The sequence below is a fragment of the Thermobia domestica genome, chromosome 3, assembly GCF_964235325.1.
Source record: "Thermobia domestica chromosome 3, izTheDome1.hap1.1, whole genome shotgun sequence".
In the NCBI taxonomy this organism is placed as follows: domain Eukaryota; kingdom Metazoa; phylum Arthropoda; class Insecta; order Zygentoma; family Lepismatidae; genus Thermobia; species Thermobia domestica.
In genome coordinates, this window is record NC_137456.1 from 10,174,644 (window position 1) to 10,198,393 (window position 23,750).

The 23,750-nt window shown below is 34.1% G+C and overlaps 1 protein-coding gene across 1 annotated transcript in view; it reads right to left on the minus strand.

Moving 5' to 3' along the window:
• Window positions 1-23,750, minus strand: part of LOC145682405 (polycystin-1-like protein 2) — a 68,895-nt gene that overhangs the window by 40,080 nt on the left and 5,065 nt on the right. Inside the window, exons 2-8 of the mRNA XM_081754016.1 lie at window positions 19,754-19,861; window positions 19,459-19,568; window positions 15,895-16,060; window positions 12,671-12,949; window positions 9,720-9,846; window positions 5,932-5,992; window positions 2,097-2,283 (exon numbers count right to left, since the gene is read on the minus strand). Of these exons, the coding sequence (XP_081610142.1) occupies window positions 2,097-2,283; window positions 5,932-5,992; window positions 9,720-9,846; window positions 12,671-12,949; window positions 15,895-16,060; window positions 19,459-19,568; window positions 19,754-19,861 (1,038 nt within the window). The remainder of the gene's footprint in view (window positions 1-2,096; window positions 2,284-5,931; window positions 5,993-9,719; window positions 9,847-12,670; window positions 12,950-15,894; window positions 16,061-19,458; window positions 19,569-19,753; window positions 19,862-23,750) is intronic.

Consider the following 23,750-nt stretch of genomic DNA (forward strand, 5'->3'; position numbering starts at 1 on the left):
CCTCGAAGGTCTCAATTTCATCAAAATAGGCAAACGTATTGCACAGGTTACTGGTGACAATCGGGCTACTATTTTTCTAATACAACGTATCAGCATACGAGTTCGGCGAAACAATATGTCTTCCATTTTAGGTACATTACCTCCTAGCAAAATTATTAGAAGAGGTTTTCCTTTTATAACTAACTGTGTAGAGTGTACTTACTGTTTTTCTCAGTATCATTTTTCTTTCTGTCTTTTCTACTCACCATTTTTTTTATCTTTTTCTTTCACCTCCTCTGTTTTTTTCTATCTTTCACAATATAACAAAATTTAGTCATGTATTTAGTCAAGGGGGAATCTAATCATTCATAATTGTCCACAAATACGAACAAAATCAATTATGAGTGATTAGATTTCTTCCTGAAGGTTTAGTAGCAGGGCACTGCGAGCGTATTGGCTGATGCCACACGCCTACTCGGATGACGCGGGCCATACGATAAATTTTTTTTTCTATTAAAATATGAATAAATTTGATTGACTGATGGATTTATTATGTCAGCGACGAGGCTATTTGTTCTCGTCACGATAAGATGAGTGACCCGAACATAGCTTATTATCTGAGGACTGCCAATAAATATTGCACAATATATGTACTATAGTATACAGAGTCCGCTAGAAAAATGTATATACCCTTTGTTAACCTGTATGAGGATACTGGCATTGATAATTGTTCTGAAATTTAAGTATATTGTAGTACGGTTTTTCGCCCAACAGATGTCGCTATTGTCAGCACGGTTAGTGAGATAAGAAAATGGCAGGATCACGCTTGACGTTCGAGCAGCGTAAGTACGTTTTCAAGTGTTTTATCAGATTTGGGAATACCATCAAAGTGAGATAAGAAAATGGCAGGAGCACGCTTGACGTTCGAGCAGCGTGAGTACGTTTTCAAGTGTTTTATCAGATTTGGGAATACCATCAAAGTGAGATAAGAAAATGGCAGGAGCACGCTTGACGTTCGAGCAGCGTGAGTACGTTTTCAAGTGTTTTATCAGATTTGGGAATACCATCAAAGTGAGATAAGAAAATGGCAGGAGCACGCTTGACGTTCGAGCAGCGTGAGTACGTTTTCAAGTGTTTTATCAGATTTGGGAATACCATCAAAGTGAGATAAGAAAATGGCAGGAGCACGCTTGACGTTCGAGCAGCGTGAGTACGTTTTCAAGTGTTTTATCAGATTTGGGAATACCATCAAAGTGAGATAAGAAAATGGCAGGATCACGCTTGACGTTCGAGCAGCGTGAGTACGTTTTCAAGTGTTTTATCAGGTTTGGGAATACCATCAAAGTGAGTTAAGAAAATGGCAGGAGCACGCTTGACGTTCGAGCAGCGTAAGTATGTGTTCAAGTGTTTTATCAGGTTTGGGAATACCATCAAAGTGAGATAAGAAAATGGCAGGAGCACGCTTGACGTTCGAGCAGCGTAAGTATGTGTTCAAGTGTTTTATCAGGTTTGGGAATACCATCAAAGTGAGATAAGAAAATGGCAGGAGCACGCTTGACGTTCGAGCAGCGTAAGTATGTGTTCAAGTGTTTTATCAGGTTTGGGAATACCATCAAAGTGAGATAAGAAAATGGCAGGAGCACGCTTGACGTTCGAGCAGCGTAAGTACGTTTTCAAGTGTTTTATCAGGTTTGGGAATACCATCAAAGTGCAACGTCAGTGGAAAGGAGAGTTTGGTACTGAACCACTAACCCGACTAACATTCAAACACATTGTTGACAAGTTCGAGGCGCATGGAACGACGAGAGGTCGCTACAGCTACAGCGGTCAATGTATCAATGGAGACAGATGCACATGACTCTGTAATCTTCTGGCGAACGTTCTCGAGCGTCCCAACTGAAAACAATTGGCAATGCTGACATCTGTTGGGCGAAAAACCATACTGCAACATAGTTAAATTTCAAAACAATTGTCAGTGGCAGTATACTGACACAGGATGACAAATAATGTATACATTTTTCTGGCGGACTCTGTATTGAGATTTTAAGAAGAAATTGTTCTTAATGGGTTTTCAATATCTTACATGACTACATAAAGAATAAATAAACGATAAATACCTTTAATGGTTCTATTAAAATAATGGAAGAGAATAACGATGCTAGCATTGAGGCCAACCATTTCTTGGTTTTAGTCTCTCCAAACTGAACTCCGTAGGCCCAAAGGAAGAAGATGGATGTTGCTATAACTACAACTACCAGTATCCATGCAATTATACGACACCACCATGGTAACATGAAATTCCTTCTGCAACAAACATGTACAACAGAGATAAATTACTTGCACACACTTAGCATATATATATATATATATATATATATATATATATATATATATATATATAATAGTTTTCAGTTTTCAATTACTTCTTTTAAAAAATATATATTCACTTGATAACGACATTACATTTGTATATAATACTTACAAGAACTATTTACGTTAGTAATCTAGTCTTCAACCTCGGACTACCAACGGGGTACTTTGTGCCCACTACAGGATATATATATATACAGGGTGGTAGGTAACTCCACCGACAAACTTTGGGAGGTGATTCCTTATATGAAATGAAAGAAAAAAGTTCTAATAAACATGGGACGAAAAACGTCTCCTTTCAGAGTTATGAGCCGCCGAAAATTCGAAAATTCACGTTTCGAAACGCTCTGCCTTAGAAACTACAAGACCGATCTCAAGCGGTTTAAGGGATTACAAAGGAACTAGTATGCGCTCTATCTAAACATCCATGTTCTACCGTGGTCCGTTATCGGCGAAACGAACTGTAAAAAGGAAGTTGAGGTATAGGGACACTCCTTTAAGTACTAATGGCGCGTTCGTTCCGCCGATAACGAAGGATGTTAAAACATGAATATTTAGATAGATCGCATACTAGATCCTGTGTAACTCCTTAAACCGCTTTGGATAAGTTCTATAGTTTCTAAGGCAGGGCGTTTCGAAACATGATTTTTCGAATTTTCGGCGGTTCATAACTCTGAAAGGAGACGTTTTTCGACCTATGTTTATCAGAATTTTTTTCTTTCATTTCATATAAGGAACCACCTCCCAAAGTTTTTCGGTGGAGTTACCTACCACCCTGTATATATATATATATATATATATATATATATATATATATATATTTGTAATTACTCTTCTACTTATTTCTTTCAAAATGTAGGAAAATATGTTATTGCCAGTGGCGTATTTAGGGAGGGGGCTTCCGGGCTTAAGCCCTCCCCCGAAATCTTACTTACTATAGTAAAGTATACGAAATATCTTGCAGAAGTTTCACATTTTCAGGCAAAGCACCCCCCAAAAAGTTAGCAAAGCCTCCCCCGAAACAAAATCGTAAATACGCCACTGGTTATTGCTCAACATGATGTTCAACTAAAGCGAATACCTTACGGTCGTTCAAATTGAACGTTAGTGTGCCTCACAAAATTTGCTATTTTAAGTTGGTGGGCACGAACCCCCCCCCGCATTGGTAGGAGGTGTGATTGGCATTTAGTAGTGTCACTACTAGATGGCAGTATAATAAAAAGTTGTTAGTATTATTATCCTGTGTACTGTTCACTTTAGGCACTATAGATTTTTGTGAAAGTTTGTAATTTATTTCTTTTGCGAAATATATATTTAATCTTTAAAGGTGGGTACAAAATGACCTCCTCCCTTGGTAGTCCTCGTTATAAAAAATACCTAGGTAGTGCGAGGATCAATCGTGATTAAACTGCAAAATATTGGAGACCTAAACAAGCACCAATAAAATAATCAATTTATAAATAAAAAATACAATGTTTTTCAAGTCTTTATACTAAGATAGTCGGGTAATTGAAGCAAAAGCTTTGTTAATTTTCGCTAAATCTATTATTAACAACATCAAGTTAAAGGAAGAATTGTGGGTTAATATGAATAGAATAAAATAAGGTGAAAACAAACTAATGTAATAATTACCTATCTCTACTTACTATTTGTACACAGATTTCTTGTAACTATATGTATAACAGCTTCACAATGTAAATGTTCTACGTAATTGCTCTTCTACTTCTGTTAACGGCTGTAGTGATGTTGCCTACTTTATTTCAACTTATGCCCAATGTAGCCAATTTTTTAGCTTGCAATATACCTAGTAGATCTGGCTCATTGCACACGTTTATGAAAGGGACAACTTAATTACATGAATAATGCATGTTTTTATTAAGTTAAATGCTGAAATAATTTAGCAATTTGTCTGCTGCTTTCATCGGCCAACAAATCTTTTTTTTTCTTTCTTTCTTTTGACTGATGAAAACAGCAGACAGGTTGCTGAAATTATTTCAAGATTGAAATGTATATCTGTGTGGCAAGCACTTTCAAACTTGAACGACCAACTGGGAAAAAAACATGCAAAATGAAGATAAATAAGAAGAAAACCAAAGTGATAAAGTGCACAAGAGCAGGACAGGAAAGGGCAAACGTATGGCTAGAGGGAGAGAAAATCGAAGACGTTAAGACGTTCTCCTATTTAGGAAGTCTAATATCCTCGGAAGGAAAAAGTGAAAAAATCGTAAGTTCAAAAAGGGTGCAGGCTAAACAAGCATTCAATAGGAAAAGAGGAATCAAGAAATGTGTCGTTGGACGTTCGTAAATGATTTATTAAGACTCTGGTATGGAGCGTGGCGCGAGAAAACCTGAAATATCCAAGCTGGAAGCATTTGAAATGTGGTGCTGGCGCAGAATGGACCGAAAGAAAAAGGAACGAAGACGTACTAAAAGAAGCTAATGAAGGATGATAGATTATAAAGATAATAGGAAAAAGAAGAAACAGCATGCTTGGCCATCTTATTTGGCACTCCGATTGGATTGCCATGTTGATAGAGGGAAAGGCAGAAGGAAAACCAGGAAGAGAAAGAACTAGAATAGAATATCTAGAAGCAGTTATGAAGAAGAGACCTTATCAAACTATAAAACACCACTCCCAAGGGAGAGAAAAGTTTTTAAAATTTCCATGTTGCCCACCAACCTATGGTTGAGGTGAAAAAGAAGAAGATTGCAGATGGACGAATCAGTTTTGTTAGCTGTTACCTTGAAAACTACAATAATAGATCTAGCGAAAATTCGACACTTTTCTTTAATCAACTACCTTAATACACTGGGTACTATTTATTTAAAACAGAACTCTACAAGCGGTGCACATAAGTATTTAAGACATAACTAGACAAATTGTTTTAGAAGTGTAACTTTACAAGCTGCTTTTCCAAATCAATTCTTATTGTTTCTTTCAATCAGATAATATTTAACCCTCGCACTACCTAGATATGTTTTGTAACGCGGACTACCAGGGGGGGGGGATTTTGTACCCACCTATTAAGATTAAATATATATCTCGCAAAAGAATCAAATTAGAAACTCTCACAAAAATCTACAGGGACTGAAGTGAACAGTACATAGGATAATAATACTAACAACTATTTATTATGCTGCCATCTAGAAGTGACACTTCTAAATGTCAATCACACCTCCTACTAACGTGGGGGGGAGGGGACTTCGTGCCCACTAACTTAAAAAGCAAATTTTATGAGATACACTAACGTTCAATTTGAACCACTGTAAGGTATTCGCTTTAGCTAAACATGTTGAGCAACATTTTTTTTATTTTTTACAATTTTAAAAAAATTATTAGAATAGTAATTTTAAAAAAAGTTAAAATCATTATGTACTTATGACGAACAGTATGATTTATTACACCAACCTATTCTAATCACATGAATAAAACACTATCCGTTGCGCTTTAGTTTCGAAGAAAACATTTTTTCACATTGTAACTGAAAAAGTTGGTTTTAAAGTGACTATTATTTTATAAAATACCTTAAAATTGAAATAAAACTTCAAAATAAGATTTCAAAATAAAATTTCAAGATGTACCTTTTCTTTGGAAAATTATTATCTTCATTTTCGTCTGAGTTTTCTTCAGTAGATGCTGCACCTAAACGAGACAAGAAAAACCTTAAGTTATTGACAAGACTATTTTCGTACTAAGTTATTTCATAATCTAGAGACACTGGTGTTATATGTAACTTAGCATCATTGATAAATTGCATTTTACACTTCTTCACATACGTGTATGTTAATGGCAAGGTTTTATTTATTTATTTATTTATTTATTTATTTATTAACAAACATGAAACTGGTTGAACTTAAGCTGAAAATCATATGTAAATACATAAGAGGAGGAGAAAAAATGGTCATAAATGTAATGGAAGGAACAGTAAGAGATAATATGTTGTGCGAGAGTTATCAACTTGCAGTAAACATTATATTACGTCATACCATTTTCCAATATTTATTTATTTATTTATTTATTTATATGTACAATGCAAGTCAAAATGATGGACCTGATTTCAAAAATTTATGCTGTGAATTTAAATAAACAGTTATTGTGAGGCATGTACGAAGAAAGGTAAACTATGAAAGTTTTCTTTAAACATATCTGTATGACCACTTCGCGTGACATGGTATACATCAAGCCTGTAATCTATCTCCTGCAAAACGTTTTTGTAGCATGTTACGGTAAATATAAGCAAATCATTTCATGCTCGCTGCTGTCTTTGAGCGGTAGAAAGTAGAAACAATGAGTGGAAACGAAACTTCAAAAGTTAACCTTCTGAGGCGCATGTCTCACAATAACACAAGTTGATTACATTTCACAGAATAAATTTCTGAAATAGTGTCCGCTATTTTGACTTGCAGTGTATTTATATGTTCAAACCAGCATAATGGCCATTTTAGTCTAAAACTTGTAGCAACTGTGATAGCCAAAATAACAAAATATTAACAAAAAAACATTAATTAATATTTATATAAGAGTATTTTCAGTTTAATTTTCTATAATGACGACTGGATAATTCTTTCACGGATAAAGATATGAACGAGTTGTAAAGTTGTGAACGAAATATGTAATGTCATCAATGTGAAATATTGTCTGTTAACATTGACACAATTTGAATGTGGCACAACTTCAGGTTTGCAAACGATTGTTGGTCTGGGAATTTGGTCACGATGTAAAACGGGTTGAAACCAATGTTTCACCAATAGCTGAGCTAAACACAAATGATCAACGCAACGAATTCCAGTGTCTGGAATCATGAACAAAAACCTCTCGTTAGAGAGGATTGGGATCAGAAGTGGATCAGAGGAATCAGAGACACTTAGGAAGAAATTAGTAGCCAAGCAGGGGTCTGCAATCCATTCGACTACGGATAGATCAAAGGTGATCTATTCTTCTTCAACTTCCAACCATAGTGCTTATGGTGCTTATGGTTGGCTTTTAGTTGGTTCAATTGGAGACTACAAACAACCAACTATCCAGTCCAGGAGATCCAGAACTGAGAAGTATCATTATCCAGTCCAGACACTCATCGTTTAAACAGGTATGTGTATCTCAGCTATGTGCGTATTGATCGTGATACCATTTCTAGAGGTTTACGATTTGTGATCTGAATTGTTATGCTACATTCACACTCAGACATACACACAGACATTATGATATTGATTAACCAATACATTTATTAACTGAAGCATAGATGTGTTATCATTTCCTCTCAATTCACTTCGACCTACTCATTTCGGACAATGAGTAGTAGCAATCTCTGAACGTCTCACTTAGTTCATCCCCATGCTTTTAAGGCACGACGTTAGGAGGTTGTTACTATGATAGGTGGAAGTCTGTTCAATTCAGTGACTTTTGGGCTACTCAGGCACGTAGCCAAGGGGGAGTCCAGGGGGTCCGGATCCCCCCCTTCGAGACCACAAATGAAAAAAAATAAGGAAGGACGAAACAAAATGAAATGAGAAAAATAAGAATCAGCGTTAAAAAAAAACTATAGGAAGCTTTTGGTTACTTTTTCTTATGAGGAGATTTGTATTACTTGCAATACGTGGTGGCAAGGTGAGCAAAATATCCTGGAAGAGCCAGGGAATTTGAAATTTCTAGAAATGTTACTTAATTCTCAGAATTTCTGCTACTAGGGAGGAAGATTTCAAGCTTCCGAAAACATAGTGCCGTTGTGTAACAGCGTGGACATTTTTTATCATAATTTTTCATCATCGCATCCTTGCAGTATCAAACATGATATTTCAAAAACAATTTTCTACTGCTCCTTTACCTGTCATTTGGAACAGACACTTGCTGACGGAATAATAAAAACAAAAATTTATATGGAAAGAAAGTTCTGTTAACATTTGATTCAACAGAGAAAGGAACGCAGATATTGTAAAATATTTTACAATACATTATTAAGTATGTACTTTTTATAATAGTGAAAATGTACTTTTTATAATAGTTGAGGTCATAATGAAAGGAAAATTGTTATATTTGAATAAACAGAGGAAGAATGTAAATACATTATAAAATCTTTTTCAATAAGTTTTTTTATTATTATTATTTTACTCGAGATTTCTTCATAGTTTGTTCTTAAAATACTAACCAACATATCTTCTTTTTATTGTCCTAACAAACCAATATATGTTGATAGTAAAGTAGTTTAGAGTGATCGAGCTCCTGGGCCTTCAGAATTTCTTGTCATTCCCCCCCCTCCCCCGGTACGAAATCCTGGCTAAACGAACCAATATATGTTCCAGTAAAATAGTTTTCAATGGTTGAGTCCCTGGTGTGATGACCACAGTATTTCATGATTCGGACCGCCCCCCCCCCTTCACGAAATCCTGGCTACGTCCCTGGTCTACTGCAGTCGAGGTTTCGGAATATAAAAAAGACTCGTATTCCATGTTGCACGAATGGGTATTCTGAAATTGAATGTGAGAAATAGAGACAAAATTTAATTGTCCATTTACTATTTTATGTAGAAACAAAGTATCAGTTTTTTTTCAACTAGTACTATATAATGCTAGTATATAGACTGTCTTCATGATAGTTTTATTTTATTTGACCGTTACTTTTGGTTTGTCAGATGCTGCTCGTACATCTTTCGAGTGTTACATTTGCGGTCCCATCAATAAGCATCGGTAAGTTGATGATTTCTAGTTTTGAACACATTTTCAAGATGCAATCGTTGGTGCAAGGTGCGATTGACAGTTTCCAAACACTTTTAAACAATTCGTTATATGTCTTTGTGTCGGAGATCCCCTTGCATGGTCATTCTGTGAAGCTTTACATGTAAACTGGTGGTGGCTTGTGTGCACGGCCGTGTTCTCGTCCCTTTGTTGGAGAATCGAACAAAGGGAACACAGAATTCTGATACTTACGGATCAGATTCTTGACTAAATTCAAGATAATGTCACAACCATTGCTCTTACACTTCCTCCTGATCATTGAAACACTAAACATTGCGTCGTAAAGGGCTACAATACAATCCTTCGAAAAGCGATTCAGTTTTGGTTTGAATTTGGCGGGACTCTTTTACGCTCGCACACTACACTTATAGACGTGTCTGACCAAGGTCAATCAAGTTCATTTTGAGCTTGGGCGAAAGGAATCGCGTTTGGTCAAATAAACATGAAACAGCCTTCTGTACATATAAATACAAATCTTTTATTTATTTATTTTTTTTTTTTACTTCTGAGATTTCAAGACACCATTGCATTATGGATAAGGACTATGTATTAATGATTCATTAAATATTTATATATCTACCACCGTAATTTAATGAATGAGCAAAATATAAAAAATAAATCATGATTATTGTACAACATACCTGCTTTTGCCAAAGCTTCATCTATTCTATTTTTTCTAAGCTTTCTGATTTTGGACTTTCTGAATAAAGTCACAATAAGCAAAGTTGGCGGGAATACGACTAAGTTGGATATTATTCCTATTCCAATCTGTAATTAGAATCAACTTATGAGTTTACATCGAAAATAATAAAAAATGTTTCATGAATTATACATATAATATATGAAATTGAAATTAAATAAATTGATATTTAAACACTCTGGTTACAAATTTATAACTTATCAAGCGAATAGTTTAGAAAATGTTTGTGCACAAATTTTGAGCAATTAACATTTTTTAAAAAATCATTTTGTGTGCAATTAATTTTAATTATCTATATTTGATCTTCTAGAAAATGTTTATACAATTACATCCTTCTCAGACACTAAAATATACAAAACATATGCCGGAATATATTTTGATCCCACGACTACAAAATATTGAAGAAATTTTTAGCATAGTGATTTTAATTTATAAAACAAAGGCCCAATAATTTATTTTGGAAAGTACACTAGATTTGCATATCTAAAAGATATATTTAGAAATTATTATTTGTTTTCACGAGTTTGAATGATTGTTAGGGAGGTGGGATAAGCATGCATACGCATTTACATATAGCATTTACGCATTTAGCAATAGCATTTACGTATATTACGAAGAAAAAATGAAACGTATCCAACTCATTATACCATTATACACGTATATGTAGACAGGGGCGGCTCTAGGCTATTTGCCACTCCGTGCAATGACATTATTTGCCGCCGCCCCTCCCTTTCTTCAGAAAGAACAAATCTTTAAATTCATGATTTTAAATATGCCATCATCAGTAATGAATGAGAGGGAAAGAGCACTCGCACTCAGAAAGGTCTAAACACTACAAATGCAATCTTGTTGTGGCTGTTTCTTTTTCTTTAAATAATAATCTGCTAAGTTAGTGAAAGACAAAACAAACACATCTACAGAGGAAAGATGGTAATCCTTTTTATAGAATTCAATATCAAGCTTCAATCTCAATATTTCAGTTTGCAATTCCAGTGCAACTAACTCTTTTATCTTTATTTCTTGATTTTTCTTCTACAGCTGTTGAAATTAAAAAATAAACTTGTTTCTACCTGTGACAAAGACAAGACTAGTTTCCATATCAAAACTGTGATAACTAACTAAATGGAACAGGTATTCGCTACTGTTGAATTCTTGTATTTGACAACAATCAAACAATTCATGCTTTGGTTTGTTTGACCATTTGCTTTAGCACTGTCCATGTGACCTTAAACTAATGCGACCTAAACACGCTTTATGAATGTAGTATTCGAATAGAAGGTCAGCTTGGTAAATTTATCTACCATCATCATGAAGTCTGTTTCGAACAAGAAATACTTATTTAAAAAATATATATATAATTATGATAGATTTTGCTGCCCTGTACAATGCACCTGTTGCACATATGGCAGCGCTGGTCCTGTATGTAGAGTCCAGGCGACTGTGTAAATTCGATTTAACTCACGCAAACTCCAGACCAAACACGACGTGAGTTAAATATAATTCAAGTGGTGCTGAATGTGCTAAAAACGTAATTGATGCCATTAAGTATACAAAAAGGTAAGTCATAAGTTTTCTAACATTTGACACAAGGGTATTATTTGAAGGTCCGTTTGGAGACGCTTGCTTGCTAGCACAGTAGAGACAGTGGCAGTTTGTGACCCTTGAAGGTTGTGCAATTCTGGATTTCATGTGTTACTTTAGAGCAACAGAATTGAAGGTACAAGGTCCAATTAGAAAATTTTTGCTTTACGAGTTCAAATCGAGTCATAAAGCCTAGGAAGAAACCCGAAACAATTGTTGGGTGAAAGGTGAAGAAACAATTCATCTCAGCAATGGGACGTCAAAAAGAAAAAAAAATGTTTGGGTAGCAAGACCCTCGCCGATCAGCCAATATCAGGGCGAAAACTGGAGGTTCCGAAATCACATAAGTCACAAAGGTAAATCCGACTGCAGAAACTAGTACAGTGTGGTTCACCATCTTTACGACCTAGGCACACCCATCCGGAACTGTCAAATTTTGTCACGAATTGCAACCCAAATGACAGAAACGTTTCCTTCGGGTAGGAGATAAGAAACTTCCTACAGTTAATTATTAGATATGATTAAGTACATGCTTTTTTAAAAATATTTTAATAATCCTTGTAACACTCAGAGTGCTAGGTAGATCCAACAAGGCAATTTTATTAACAATCATTTTTTTTCGCTGTTCTCGTCTTCCTGGATGATCGCGTTGTGATGCGCATTTGTCTACCAATTTTTTTTTTAACTGTAGCCACTTGCAGTCACTTTGGCTATTTTTTTTCCTGCAGCTATGACTGTTAAGAAGTGCAGACAGAAAGGGAAAACTTCGCAACAGGGAAACTTTCCTCAGAGCTTGTGAAGTTGCTTACGTGGCTATAACAGGTTACTGTAATGCTAAAACCTTATTTTGCTGGCTGTGATTTCTATTTTGTCTTCAGGGTAATGATATCTTTCAATTTAACGTCCCACGTTATGCCCGTTAGTCTAAGAGAAACGGATGATTAAGGCAAGTGAATGATGATGGAAGAACTGGTGGAATGGAAATGTGGGAGGAAACATCCTGAGAAAACCCACGGACACGATGTTGTTCACCACTTGGCCGGGATTCGAACCATGGATCCCACGCACCAGAGGTAAGCGCTCTACCACCGTGTTTTGTCTTCAGATAATAGTGCGAAATAGCTGTAGTGTTATGATTGGAATGATTTAACGTTTTATTTGTATATTAGTTTAGCAGTTTATAAACAACCTTTACTTTTTGGAACTGAGAAAGTGATACATATAAAATAAGGGAAACAAATTTAATCTCTAAGCTAATTATATTATCATTATAAATAAAGACAATTTAAAAAAAAAATAGGAAGATTATACCTGTTCTGGAGTCAGAGTAAATGGTCCAATTTTCAAAGCACTTCCTTGTGGCTTGTTTGGAGCTCTGCCATACCACATAGCGTTCGTTAGCATCGTCAGATATAATAAAGCCATACAACTTGATACACGCTCCACACGACTAAATCGACTTCTTGGCGGGCGGAGGAAGATGGAAAACCATAAATGGTTGTCTCGTAGACTTTGACGACTTTGGTGGCTAAACAAATGTGAGAAATCTTTCCTCTGTGAGTCACTGGCAACGGGCAGCAATCGGTCTATCTGTGAAAGTAAAATATACGAGGAGAATGGAAGATGGCGTATATATGAACGGAAATGTTTTGTTTTGTGTGACTGGTTTTTGGAATTCTTCACAATTTTTTTTTTATAATTCTTTAATTCTTACATTTGGTCAAATGCTAATACAAATTCAATTAGTTTTAAAAAAAAAATAACCAAATTTACTGTGAACAGTGAAAATGTGCAAGTAATACACCGATATAAGACATCTAGATAAACAATTGACATTCACTCTTTTTCGTGTTCAAGCCTAAATATTTTACAATTTATTGTCAATTCATTTTAGGTTATTATTATTCAATTATTTGTTAATACGATATTTTGTTTGTGCCAATACCTAACCAATGTATAAAATAAGTGCAGTAATTGCTACTCGGAACTAATCTCACCATTGTTTTGTTCTGCAAATGCCAGCGGACAATATATTATATACCGTAGAATATATATAAAATAATTACTTCTACTATGGAAACACTATATTTTAATTATACGAGACCAAAACATTCTATACATAAAACTAGTTAACATTTGTAGCACATAGGAACATCATGTCTGATGCAACTATTAATAATTCCAACAAAGGTGATTGTAAATGAATGTGAACTCTATTGTTAAACGGAGTTTCACGAGTTTCAATAACATTGAACAAAATTACGCAGTGTGTCAGAAAAGTTACTGTTTACTAAATGCAAGTGAAAATAACACTTAGTATGTCGTACTGATTCCTACAGGAGATGTTCGAAACAGACACTTATGCTCTTCTTCATTTGAAGATTTTTCCCATGGTGTGTGCTGTGATTTGTTTCAAAAAGGTGAACATTCAGGAAACAATAATTTTTTACACGTCCGATATTTTCATAATAGTATAACAAAACTGTATTACATATCGTTCACTCTTAGATTTCAGATCCCTTATTGGGATAACGCAAGAAAAATTCATTCATCGTATATGATAAACAGAGAAAGTAGCCAACTTGTGTTGTATTACTCCTTATAGGTTACAGGTTCGGAAACAAGACGGTGTGCCCTCATAAGAATGTGCTCCGATGTATTTTCTTACAACTAATGTTACCTGTAGATTCCGGAGAACGTTTGTTTACAGATGCATAATTTTTTTTTTACTTTAAACTTTCTGGCAATAAATCCCTTTCTCAAAATATAAAAAGCACAAGAATAAATAATTGTAGTTTTATATCTTTAGATTATTTTGTGATTTAAAATTGCACAAAATTATTTTTCAAGATTATTTAATAGTCTTGTTTTAAGACAATACACTATATATCTTCACTTACTTTCTTCTTCTTTTAAACTTAATTACAAAAAATGTTCAAAGATTATTTATATCAGAAAAATAAGTTTACAATATGAACATGAGGTATTTAACAAATAGTAAACTTAAACCCAACAGTGCAGATATACATAACGTCGGCATATTGACATTAACATTGAAATAAAATGAACAAAGCAGTAGAAAACCTAAACCCAACAGCGCAGATAGACATAACGTCAGCATATTGAATAAACATAAACCAAGCATTCAACTGTCAACATTGAAAATAAAATGAACAACGCTGAAACGGTCCGTTACACTTGCTTCAATCTTTAAGATATGGCAAGTGTATCAAAGTCTATTTTTATTGAAAAGAACAGGTGAACATAATTTTTTTTAAATTATAATTTGCTACGATGACAAGTGATAGTAGCGCAAAGGACAGATTATTTGCCCTATTTTTTTAATAGGTTCGTCTATTTCATCTACAAGCAAAAATATCGAGAAGCATCAGATCTCCAATCAGACCAGTCTAGTTCTATATGTTATAAAAGAAAAAGTTATATTATGTTTATATCATTTCCTATGACTGACCATTAATGGAGCAAGCAAAAACCTATTCCTTAAAAAAAGTACCATTCAGCATATAAAAATTTTATTTTAATTCCTCACTTGCTAAACAATTCGAACAACTATAGCTGACTCAAAAAAATGTCTATAATCATGCATACGATTTCTTTCGTTAATCTGTTTTCGATGATCTCATGGTCTTCCTTGGTTTTGGAAAATTTATATTAAATTCTCTAAAAAAATATCGAGCTGAATGTGGACACTTTCTGGGAAGGAAATGTACATATTGTGTTATTATCTACGTCAAAAATGATCTAAATTTTGTTAATCCGCACTTAATATTAATTTCTACAATGATTTTTGAAACTGCAGTTTTAACTTAAGATACAATATGCAGTTATATCTTCTTCAATAACTGAAATACATTACGGAATAGAATTTAGAGTCCCATAAACCACAAGTGGAAGTACATTTTATCTGCATACGGAATAGAAATTAGAGTCCCATAAACCACAAGTGGAAGTACATTTTATTTGCATACGGAATAGAATTTAGAGTCCCATAAACCACAAGTGGAAGTACATTTTATTTGCATACGGAATAGAATTTAGAGTCCCATAAACCACAAGTGAAAGTACTTTTTATTTGCATATTCAACTAAGACTTTGACACATTATCCCGCAGTTTAACTTCATTTATGGAAGAGCATGCAGCAACTTGTTTTCTTCGAACAGAATGTTGAAATGAAATGAAATTGTAAGTTTTACCTCCAACGCTTATGCTGGCTACGCTAAAGGAGACGGTAATGGTGAGAAATGAATGAAATGGTGTAATGAAGAAAGTGGGAGGAAACGGGAGAACCCCGAGTAAACCCACACAAATGCGGTGTTTGTCCACAACAAAGCTCACTTGGCGCGAGCTAGGATCGAACCAAGGACACCATGCACCAGAGATGATCGCTTTACCACTGAGCCACGATGCACCCTCGAATAAAATACTGTCAGATAATATATTCATATATATATACAAATAAATTTCCACAAACGATTCAATGTTACTTCAAAATAATAAATTAATTTGTATTTACCATTCCATCTTCTTCCTCAACAGCAAACCACTGGTCCGCAATGAACTCATATTTCAAACCTGTTTGAACATCATGAATTATGATGAAGCTTAGATACCAAGAAGCCAGTCTTCCTTTGCCAGAATTATTATGCCATATCTTCATGTAGTTGAGGTCTCCTAAGGGCCTTAAAAGAAAAAGAGATAACATTAAAATATCTGAAGTGGATTATCATACTTGTAATGCTTTCCGGCATATTTAACTGTAAATGCGAAAGTGTTTAATTGAAGGTGCTTAATCATAAAACAATGAACATTTCACATAATATTTTGCTAGAAGGTAATTAAATAAAATAAAATATGTATGTTAATAATAAGAACAGAAAGTGTCAATCTGCTTATCAAGACTATTTTGTAAATGTTGCTTTATTTTTAGTATATGTTTATATAATTTATTTTCGTACATCTGTATTTCAAAACTCATACAAAAGTCACATACAAAAAACTAAGCTCCTAGTGCAACAACCCTTATGGAGACAGGTACTACAAGCCGACTTGTAACTTGTAACATTCATGCGTTTGGCGTGATGTGTGGTCAGCTTATCGGCTCTCCTCGATGTTAAAATGCTGGTTTTCTAGACCGGAGTTCGCTACTTGTTTCTATGAAGTAGCTTCCCAAATGTCCTCATGATGTTAGATGGACGCTGCACTGCCAACACCATCTGGTGAGTACGAATGGTTACCCATCTTTTCTCTGACCAGATCCAGCACTTCTTGATATCGTTGATCTCAGGAAAAGTGAATTCCAGTACGGCTAACGAGGGAAGGGAGCGATGTCTTTCAGAGATAATTGCACCAAATTTGGTGTGGGAGTAGGTAATGGGAATAGAAAAGGACGTGTGTAAGTATTCGTTTCACAGCGTTCGGAATCAGAAATAATGGGCCCTACAGTTCTGAAGAAGTATGGCCTGTCAATCAGATACTGATGGGACAGAGCCCTTGCTCACTGTTACAACCAATGCAGCAGAAGTTAGATAAAGTAGAATGAAAACAGAAAAGATGAGCTGAACAGAAAATTCGCCAATGTCCTCCCTCAGTCCCACCAGGTGAATGCCAGGATACTAAATCTATCAAATGTCCTGCTCTTACCATTACCAATTGGGTATGCATCACTAGTTAGCTTAATGAAATTATATTTAAAAAATAAAGAAAATATATACAGAAATTAATCATGGGCGTCGCCAGAAGTTTTCGAGAGAAGGGGTCGCAATGAAGTTGCTGTATTTCTTCAAACTATAATATGCTGTCAGTACGCAAGTATTAAATGTTTGAACCCACCAATATTAACAGATTTCATTTGTACGGGCGTTTAATATCTATGACGTGGCGCCCACCAAAATTAAAGTATTGTGTGTTTGTGAGGCGAATTTAAATATACATTTGGGGAATAGTGTTGTTTAAAATAGGAACCACTGTGGACGGCCATAACAGAAATAACAGTTTGAACTTGAACACATACAAGACTTTTATTAACACAACTATGTTAACGCAAAGGATAAAGGAAATATTTTAATTTTGTCTACTCACCACTAGATAACAACAAAATGTATTGGACAGATACAGCCTCATAACAACTGCGTTCAAGACTCCAAATGTAATTCACTCATGTTTCACAAACACGTCACTTTAATAGTGTAAACACAAAATGAACATGAGCATTTCAATTCTGTTGCCTACCACACTTGAGACAGAACATCTTCACTGTCTACACACATGCCATCTACGTAAAGTTAGCTTAAAAAATTGTCTTAACAAGATTAGAAAATACCGTAGTTAACCTTCATATACCGTACAGTGTGCTATATCCTTTTTTTTTTGACAATGAAACAGTTGTTAACAGAAGCATTAAAAAATATAACAGGCCCACATAGTACCAGGAACTGTATTCAAAAAATGAATGTACTAAAAAAGCCAATACATATTCAGTCTGAAACATATGAGACTGCTTTTTTAATATATATATATATATATATATATATATATATATATATATATATATACTATTATATATTTTAATTCCTCTTTATAGAGATAAGGTGGGTAATAGCAAAGTTAGATGATGATTTAGTATCCCGGCATTCACCTGGTGGGACTGAGGGCGGACATTGAAGCATTTTCTGTTCAGCTCATCTTTTCTGTTTTCATTCTACTTTATTTAACTTCTTTGCATTGGCCACAACAGCGAGAAAACACTCCATCCCATCAATATCTGATTGACAGGCCATACTTCTCCTGAACTGTAGGACCCATTATTTCTGATCCCGAACACCTGCGAAACAAATGCTTCCACACTTACCTTTCTATTCTCATTACCTACTCCTACACCAAATTTGGTGCAATTATCTGAGTGACATCGCGCCCTTCCCTCGTAAATTGTTGCACAGAAGTCGCATATTTAAGTTTTTAACCAAATTGAAGTGTTTCTACTTTTATGAATATTTTAAAGTTAAAAAAAAGATATGTATTTTATGTTAATACATATCGTTACGAACATTACGAACATTTAATATATGATTCATTTTAATCATATTTATTTGTATTTCAATATTTATTTCTGTCACACTAGTGGCTAAACATTTTCTGGTGGAGGGTGTCACGGACACACATCGATATCTTCGTTAAACTTTGCCCCTGATTACACTTTTAATTCAATATTCTTTAAAAAAAATCAACAAACAGCAAAAAATAAAAAATAAAAATTTCAAAACAAAATTGTAATTAACTAATGAGCTCTTTATTTGTAAAACTGCTATGTAATTCCGTCTTTAAAATCGTTGTCAAGCACACTGAAGTCAGCTAGCTTTTACAATCAACGTGTAAGATCATGCCGTGACTAATATGATGAAAAAAGTAACTTCATAGGTACATGTCCTTACGTATTTTACCACAAATACAAAAAGTTTCATAACCTCGCCTCAAATCAAATAACAAAACTATTGGACTTTTCCAAACTTAGGGTAGTAGCATCAAAACATAAATAAATAAATAAATAAATAAATAAATAAATAAATAAATAAATAAATAAATAAATAAATAAATAAATATAAATAAATAAATAAATAAATAAATAAATAAATAAAAAACACCTCATTATTAATGTGTATTATATCGCTCATCAAAACTACATCAATAAACTAAAGGTGTATGTATATATATATATTTCATATTTTTCAATGCCTAATCATAAATCAACACTTAAAAATTTTCAAATAAACACTACTAAACTAAAATTATATACATTAAAACATTCCTCACAAATCCTATCCTTTCATTTCAAATAATAATAATAATAATAATAATAATAATAATAATAATAATAATAATAATAATAATAATAATAATAATAATAATAATAATAATAATAATAGTATATTGGTATACAAAATTATCAATGTCTAAATTATTAAAAAAATAGTTATTGCTATAATACCTCTTACATACATCCCATTCTATGTAAATCATAAATAACCAATAACATAACCACCATATATACTAATTAAGTAATGATTTAGTCTTTTGTAAGCACCTTGGTGTGGTCATAATGAAACAGTCCACATTTCCCCGTCTGAAATATTTTTCTCTCGTATCTCCAAAGGTTCTAACTTCAGTGTCTTCATTATCTCCAGATACAATAAACTAGAAAAAAAAAAGAAAGAATATAAATTTTAAAATTTTCCAACTCTCAGCTAGCAAGATTAATTTAATATTGTTTAGAAAATATTTGATTGTAAAGCAACAATATATCTAAAGCTTTTTATAAAATATGTATTTAACTAAATAAGCAGCGAAACTTTATATTCATTAAAATTGCAAATACTTACAAATATCTGTGAATCTGTTTCAGCGTTAGTTCTATCTCCTGTAAACACCAGTATCTCATACAAGTAAGTGTCCGTTGATTTGTTATCTGGCAAAAGGACGGCATGAAGCTGTAACATTAAAATGTTAAGTATTTAGATATATTTACACTAAAACTTCTGTAAAGTTATTATTAGTGTAACTAAAAGTCATAGTTACACTAATAATAATAATAATAATAATAATAATAATAATAATAATAATAATAATAATAATAATAATAATAATAATAATAATAATAATAAAAGAAATATTCTGTCAGTTCACTTCAAATAGGATATTCAATATACAGGGTGTTTCAAAACAACACCGACAACGTTTGGGAGGTGATTCTTGACACCAAGATAAGACAAAAAGTATAGACCAGCCTGGATGCACAAATGGCTCCTTTTGGAGTTATAGGCTGCCGAAAACACCAAAAAGTGAACTTTAAAAGGTCCATAGCTCCAAAACTATGAGACTACCGTAGTCAGACAAAGACTTCACTCAGGAAGTAATATGTGCGCTATCCAAAAATACATGTTTCAGAATCCTAAGATACTCACGCAACAATTTTTTTTTATAGAGGCAGTTTGACTACGGGCATATAATTTGAAGTACTCACCAAGTACCTCTATAAAAATTGTTGCGGAAGTACCGCAGAATTCTGAAACATGGATATTTGGTTAGGATACATACTAGTTCCTACATAAGATCTTGACCCGACTATGGTAGGCCCCATAGTATTCGAGCTACGGTTCTTTAAAGTTCGCTTTTTCATGTTTTTAGCAGCCTATAACTCCCAAAGGAAGCATTTGTACACCTTGGTTGGTCTATACTTTTTGTCTTATCTTGGTGCCAAGAATCACCCCCCAAACGTTGTCGGTTTGGTTTTGAAACACTCTGTATATTTCATATATATATATATGTATTGTAACACATGTATCGGAATTTCCAAAATAGAAATTCCAGAATGTAATCGAAAATTATATAATTTCTATTTATAGAACTAACAAAATATCACTTACTTTTACTTTTTGTAAAAAGAAGAAGTTAGTTCTTTAAAGACAAAATGTTCTGTAAATATACACTTTTGTCTCTGATTACTTTTTTTTAACGGAGATATTTAAACATTCGTAATATCATCCGTACCTTTTTCACTAAAGACTACTTATTTAATACATTGGAAGCCGCGATTACTTGTTTTGGGAATAAATAATTTAAGGTAGACGAAACACTTTGAATTTTGATAAAGTTTGAATTTGATAATACATCCAAGAGTTTTCAATTCAAGTCCATCTTGGATTTAGATGATTCTTTTGAGTATAAACGGATACTCTCGGTGAATAAACTGATATATATCGTTATATATCAAGAACTAACGTGTACAATAGGGTGATTTATTTTATTTTATTTTATTTTAAGGCCTCCACATTCCCCTGCCGTTGCCAATTACTTTTGGACTTACTATAGAGCAGTCGCAACTTTGCCTCTGCCTGTATTTTCTCTCTTTTACTTTTATTTTCGTTTATCTCTCTCTTCTTTTCGGCTATTATTCCTCAGCAGGTTGAGGTGAGGCTTATTTTTCTAGCATGGCATCTAATACTTTAAACCATGCCCTTTTATGTATCTTTTTCTTTTTATATTATATTTTAATTTTTATTTTCATTATTATTATTATTTTTCCAAAAAATGCACAACCCTGTAAAAGAATAATACATATATACATAAGATTTTTTTTTATTTGTCATTCATTAAAATTTCATTGCACTATATTGAGCTGCTTCCTACACAATAGGGTGTATCGAAAAAAAAATCCTTTTTTCGAAATCCAGCTACGGCTAGTGCGGACTTTTGGTCACATGCCATCAATAAAACGTATAAAGAACCCAAGCTCGACAACTTCTTCTGCTGCCGAGTAGAGCCCAAATATTAGGAAGATCAGCAAAAAAGTCACTTTTTAACTGACTTTCCAAAACAATATTTTTTCGATGGTTTAAGTCATTAAATTGGATTGAAAAAGACAAACTCATAAAACAAATTTATTACGGCTATTTCTGTGCCACACAAGCATAAAAGCTAGTTACCACACAAGCATAAACCACCTGACAAACGTTACAAAATATGAGCATTATGATTACTTTATCGCTTTTAATAAAACAAGAAGGTTTCTGTATGCGACTAAAAAGAATTATGCAGCTCTTCGTTAATTTCCAATTGCTGACAACAAATTTTAGAAATAATCCAGGACTCACCACGAGGAAGTGCCTTCACGTTGAGCAACACCCTCCCGTTTTTTAGTTTTTGCTTAGTTATTTGTCAGTCATGTAGAAGGACCTGGTGTCAAATTTCGGCATTTGTTTCCGTGACTTCAGAGTAGCTAAGACGAATTTGTGCCCATTTTCATGTCCGCAAACAACCGATGAAGCCTCATTGACGAGTTTGATCATTCGTTTAACACTTTGTGTATGGCAAGGAAAGTCTTTCATGTCCTCATGTGCAAAGGCAGAATTTCTAATATTCTCACGCAGAACTTCAGTGCTTATATTATTTGTCCGTGGTGGCTCCGTTAATTTACAGTTTGACCAATCGATGACTTCTACATATGATGAGGCGTCATGTCTAATTTCCAGAAAAAGCATAAAGTTCTTGAACGGCATTGGTTCCACAAAATGTTCTAACTTTCAGTATCTACTCCAACTTAATTACCTTTTGACAGCATCAGAATCCAAAATCATTGAAAAGAGCAGATTTTCTGAATGGCTAAACCGGCATTTCTCTTGATGACGGGGCCAATAATGTTTCTTGTAACTTCGCCTAGACAGCGGGAAGACTTCATCAACTTCCATAGATGGCATGGTCCTTCCATGATAGATCATTCGATCGTAATTGAGAACCAAATGAATGCGTAGGCTTTTAAGATGTAGACAACTAGACACACAAGATTATTGGATGGCCTACTGGTTGATACATAAGGGTGCAATGTTCTATTTGCAAGGGTCAACCACCTTGCTTGATGTAGTTTTCCTATACTTCTTTCTGCTAAACCTTGAGGACAATTTCCTGAAGATATCGCCTTGCGAATGTCGAAAAGATACTGTTGATCACTTCTTAGACTGCTACTTTCATCCACCTTCAAGTCAGAAATTTAAGGTACTGGAATGGGGTCATAACGTGTGATGGCTTTAGTTTCACAATTTTGTAGCAATGTTCCAATTGGATCTGCGTAGGTATTTGGTCTTGTACTCTTTCCGTCGAGGAACTGGAATAAGTTTCGAGGTGGAAGTTTGTTGATGTGAAACATGCAAATAACTCTTTGTTCAAAGACTTTTCACGAAGGAGCATAGCATTATTCTTGAGGCCACAATTTATTGGGGTACCATCACGGCCAATAACACTTAGATTTGTGAGATCAATGTCCTTTTTGCTGCAATACTTGAGCATTGCTTTTTGAATGCAGTCTCCTGATCCTGGCGCTGGAGTGATGTGCCCCAGATACTCTGATTCAGGCTCTTCAACCAACACAACATACTCCTCTCCTTCCAAAACACTTCTAACATTCTTCTCAAAAGAACAAATCAACAACTACAGCAATGTACAATTATATTGAACAGGTACGGGAGAAATTAGATAATGGGAAGAAATGTTTAGGTATTTTTTCTGCACTTCTCAAAGGCTTTTGATTTAGTACCCAATAATATGCTAATTGAGAAAATAAAAGCCTATGGGTTACACGGAATAGTAAATGACTGGTTAAAATCCTATATGGAAAACCGGATTCAATCGGTCGAAATACGAGTAATATACAATGATAAAGAAACGTCATTCCGTAGTCATTTCTTGTCGCATTCCAACCCAGTTTTAAGCGGTGTTCCACACGGCTCGGTTTTGGGATCTGTACTTTTCCTGCTACATGTTAATGATCTTCCTAACTACATTCACTTAGTGGAGTCAACCTTATATGCAGATGATACAAGTATT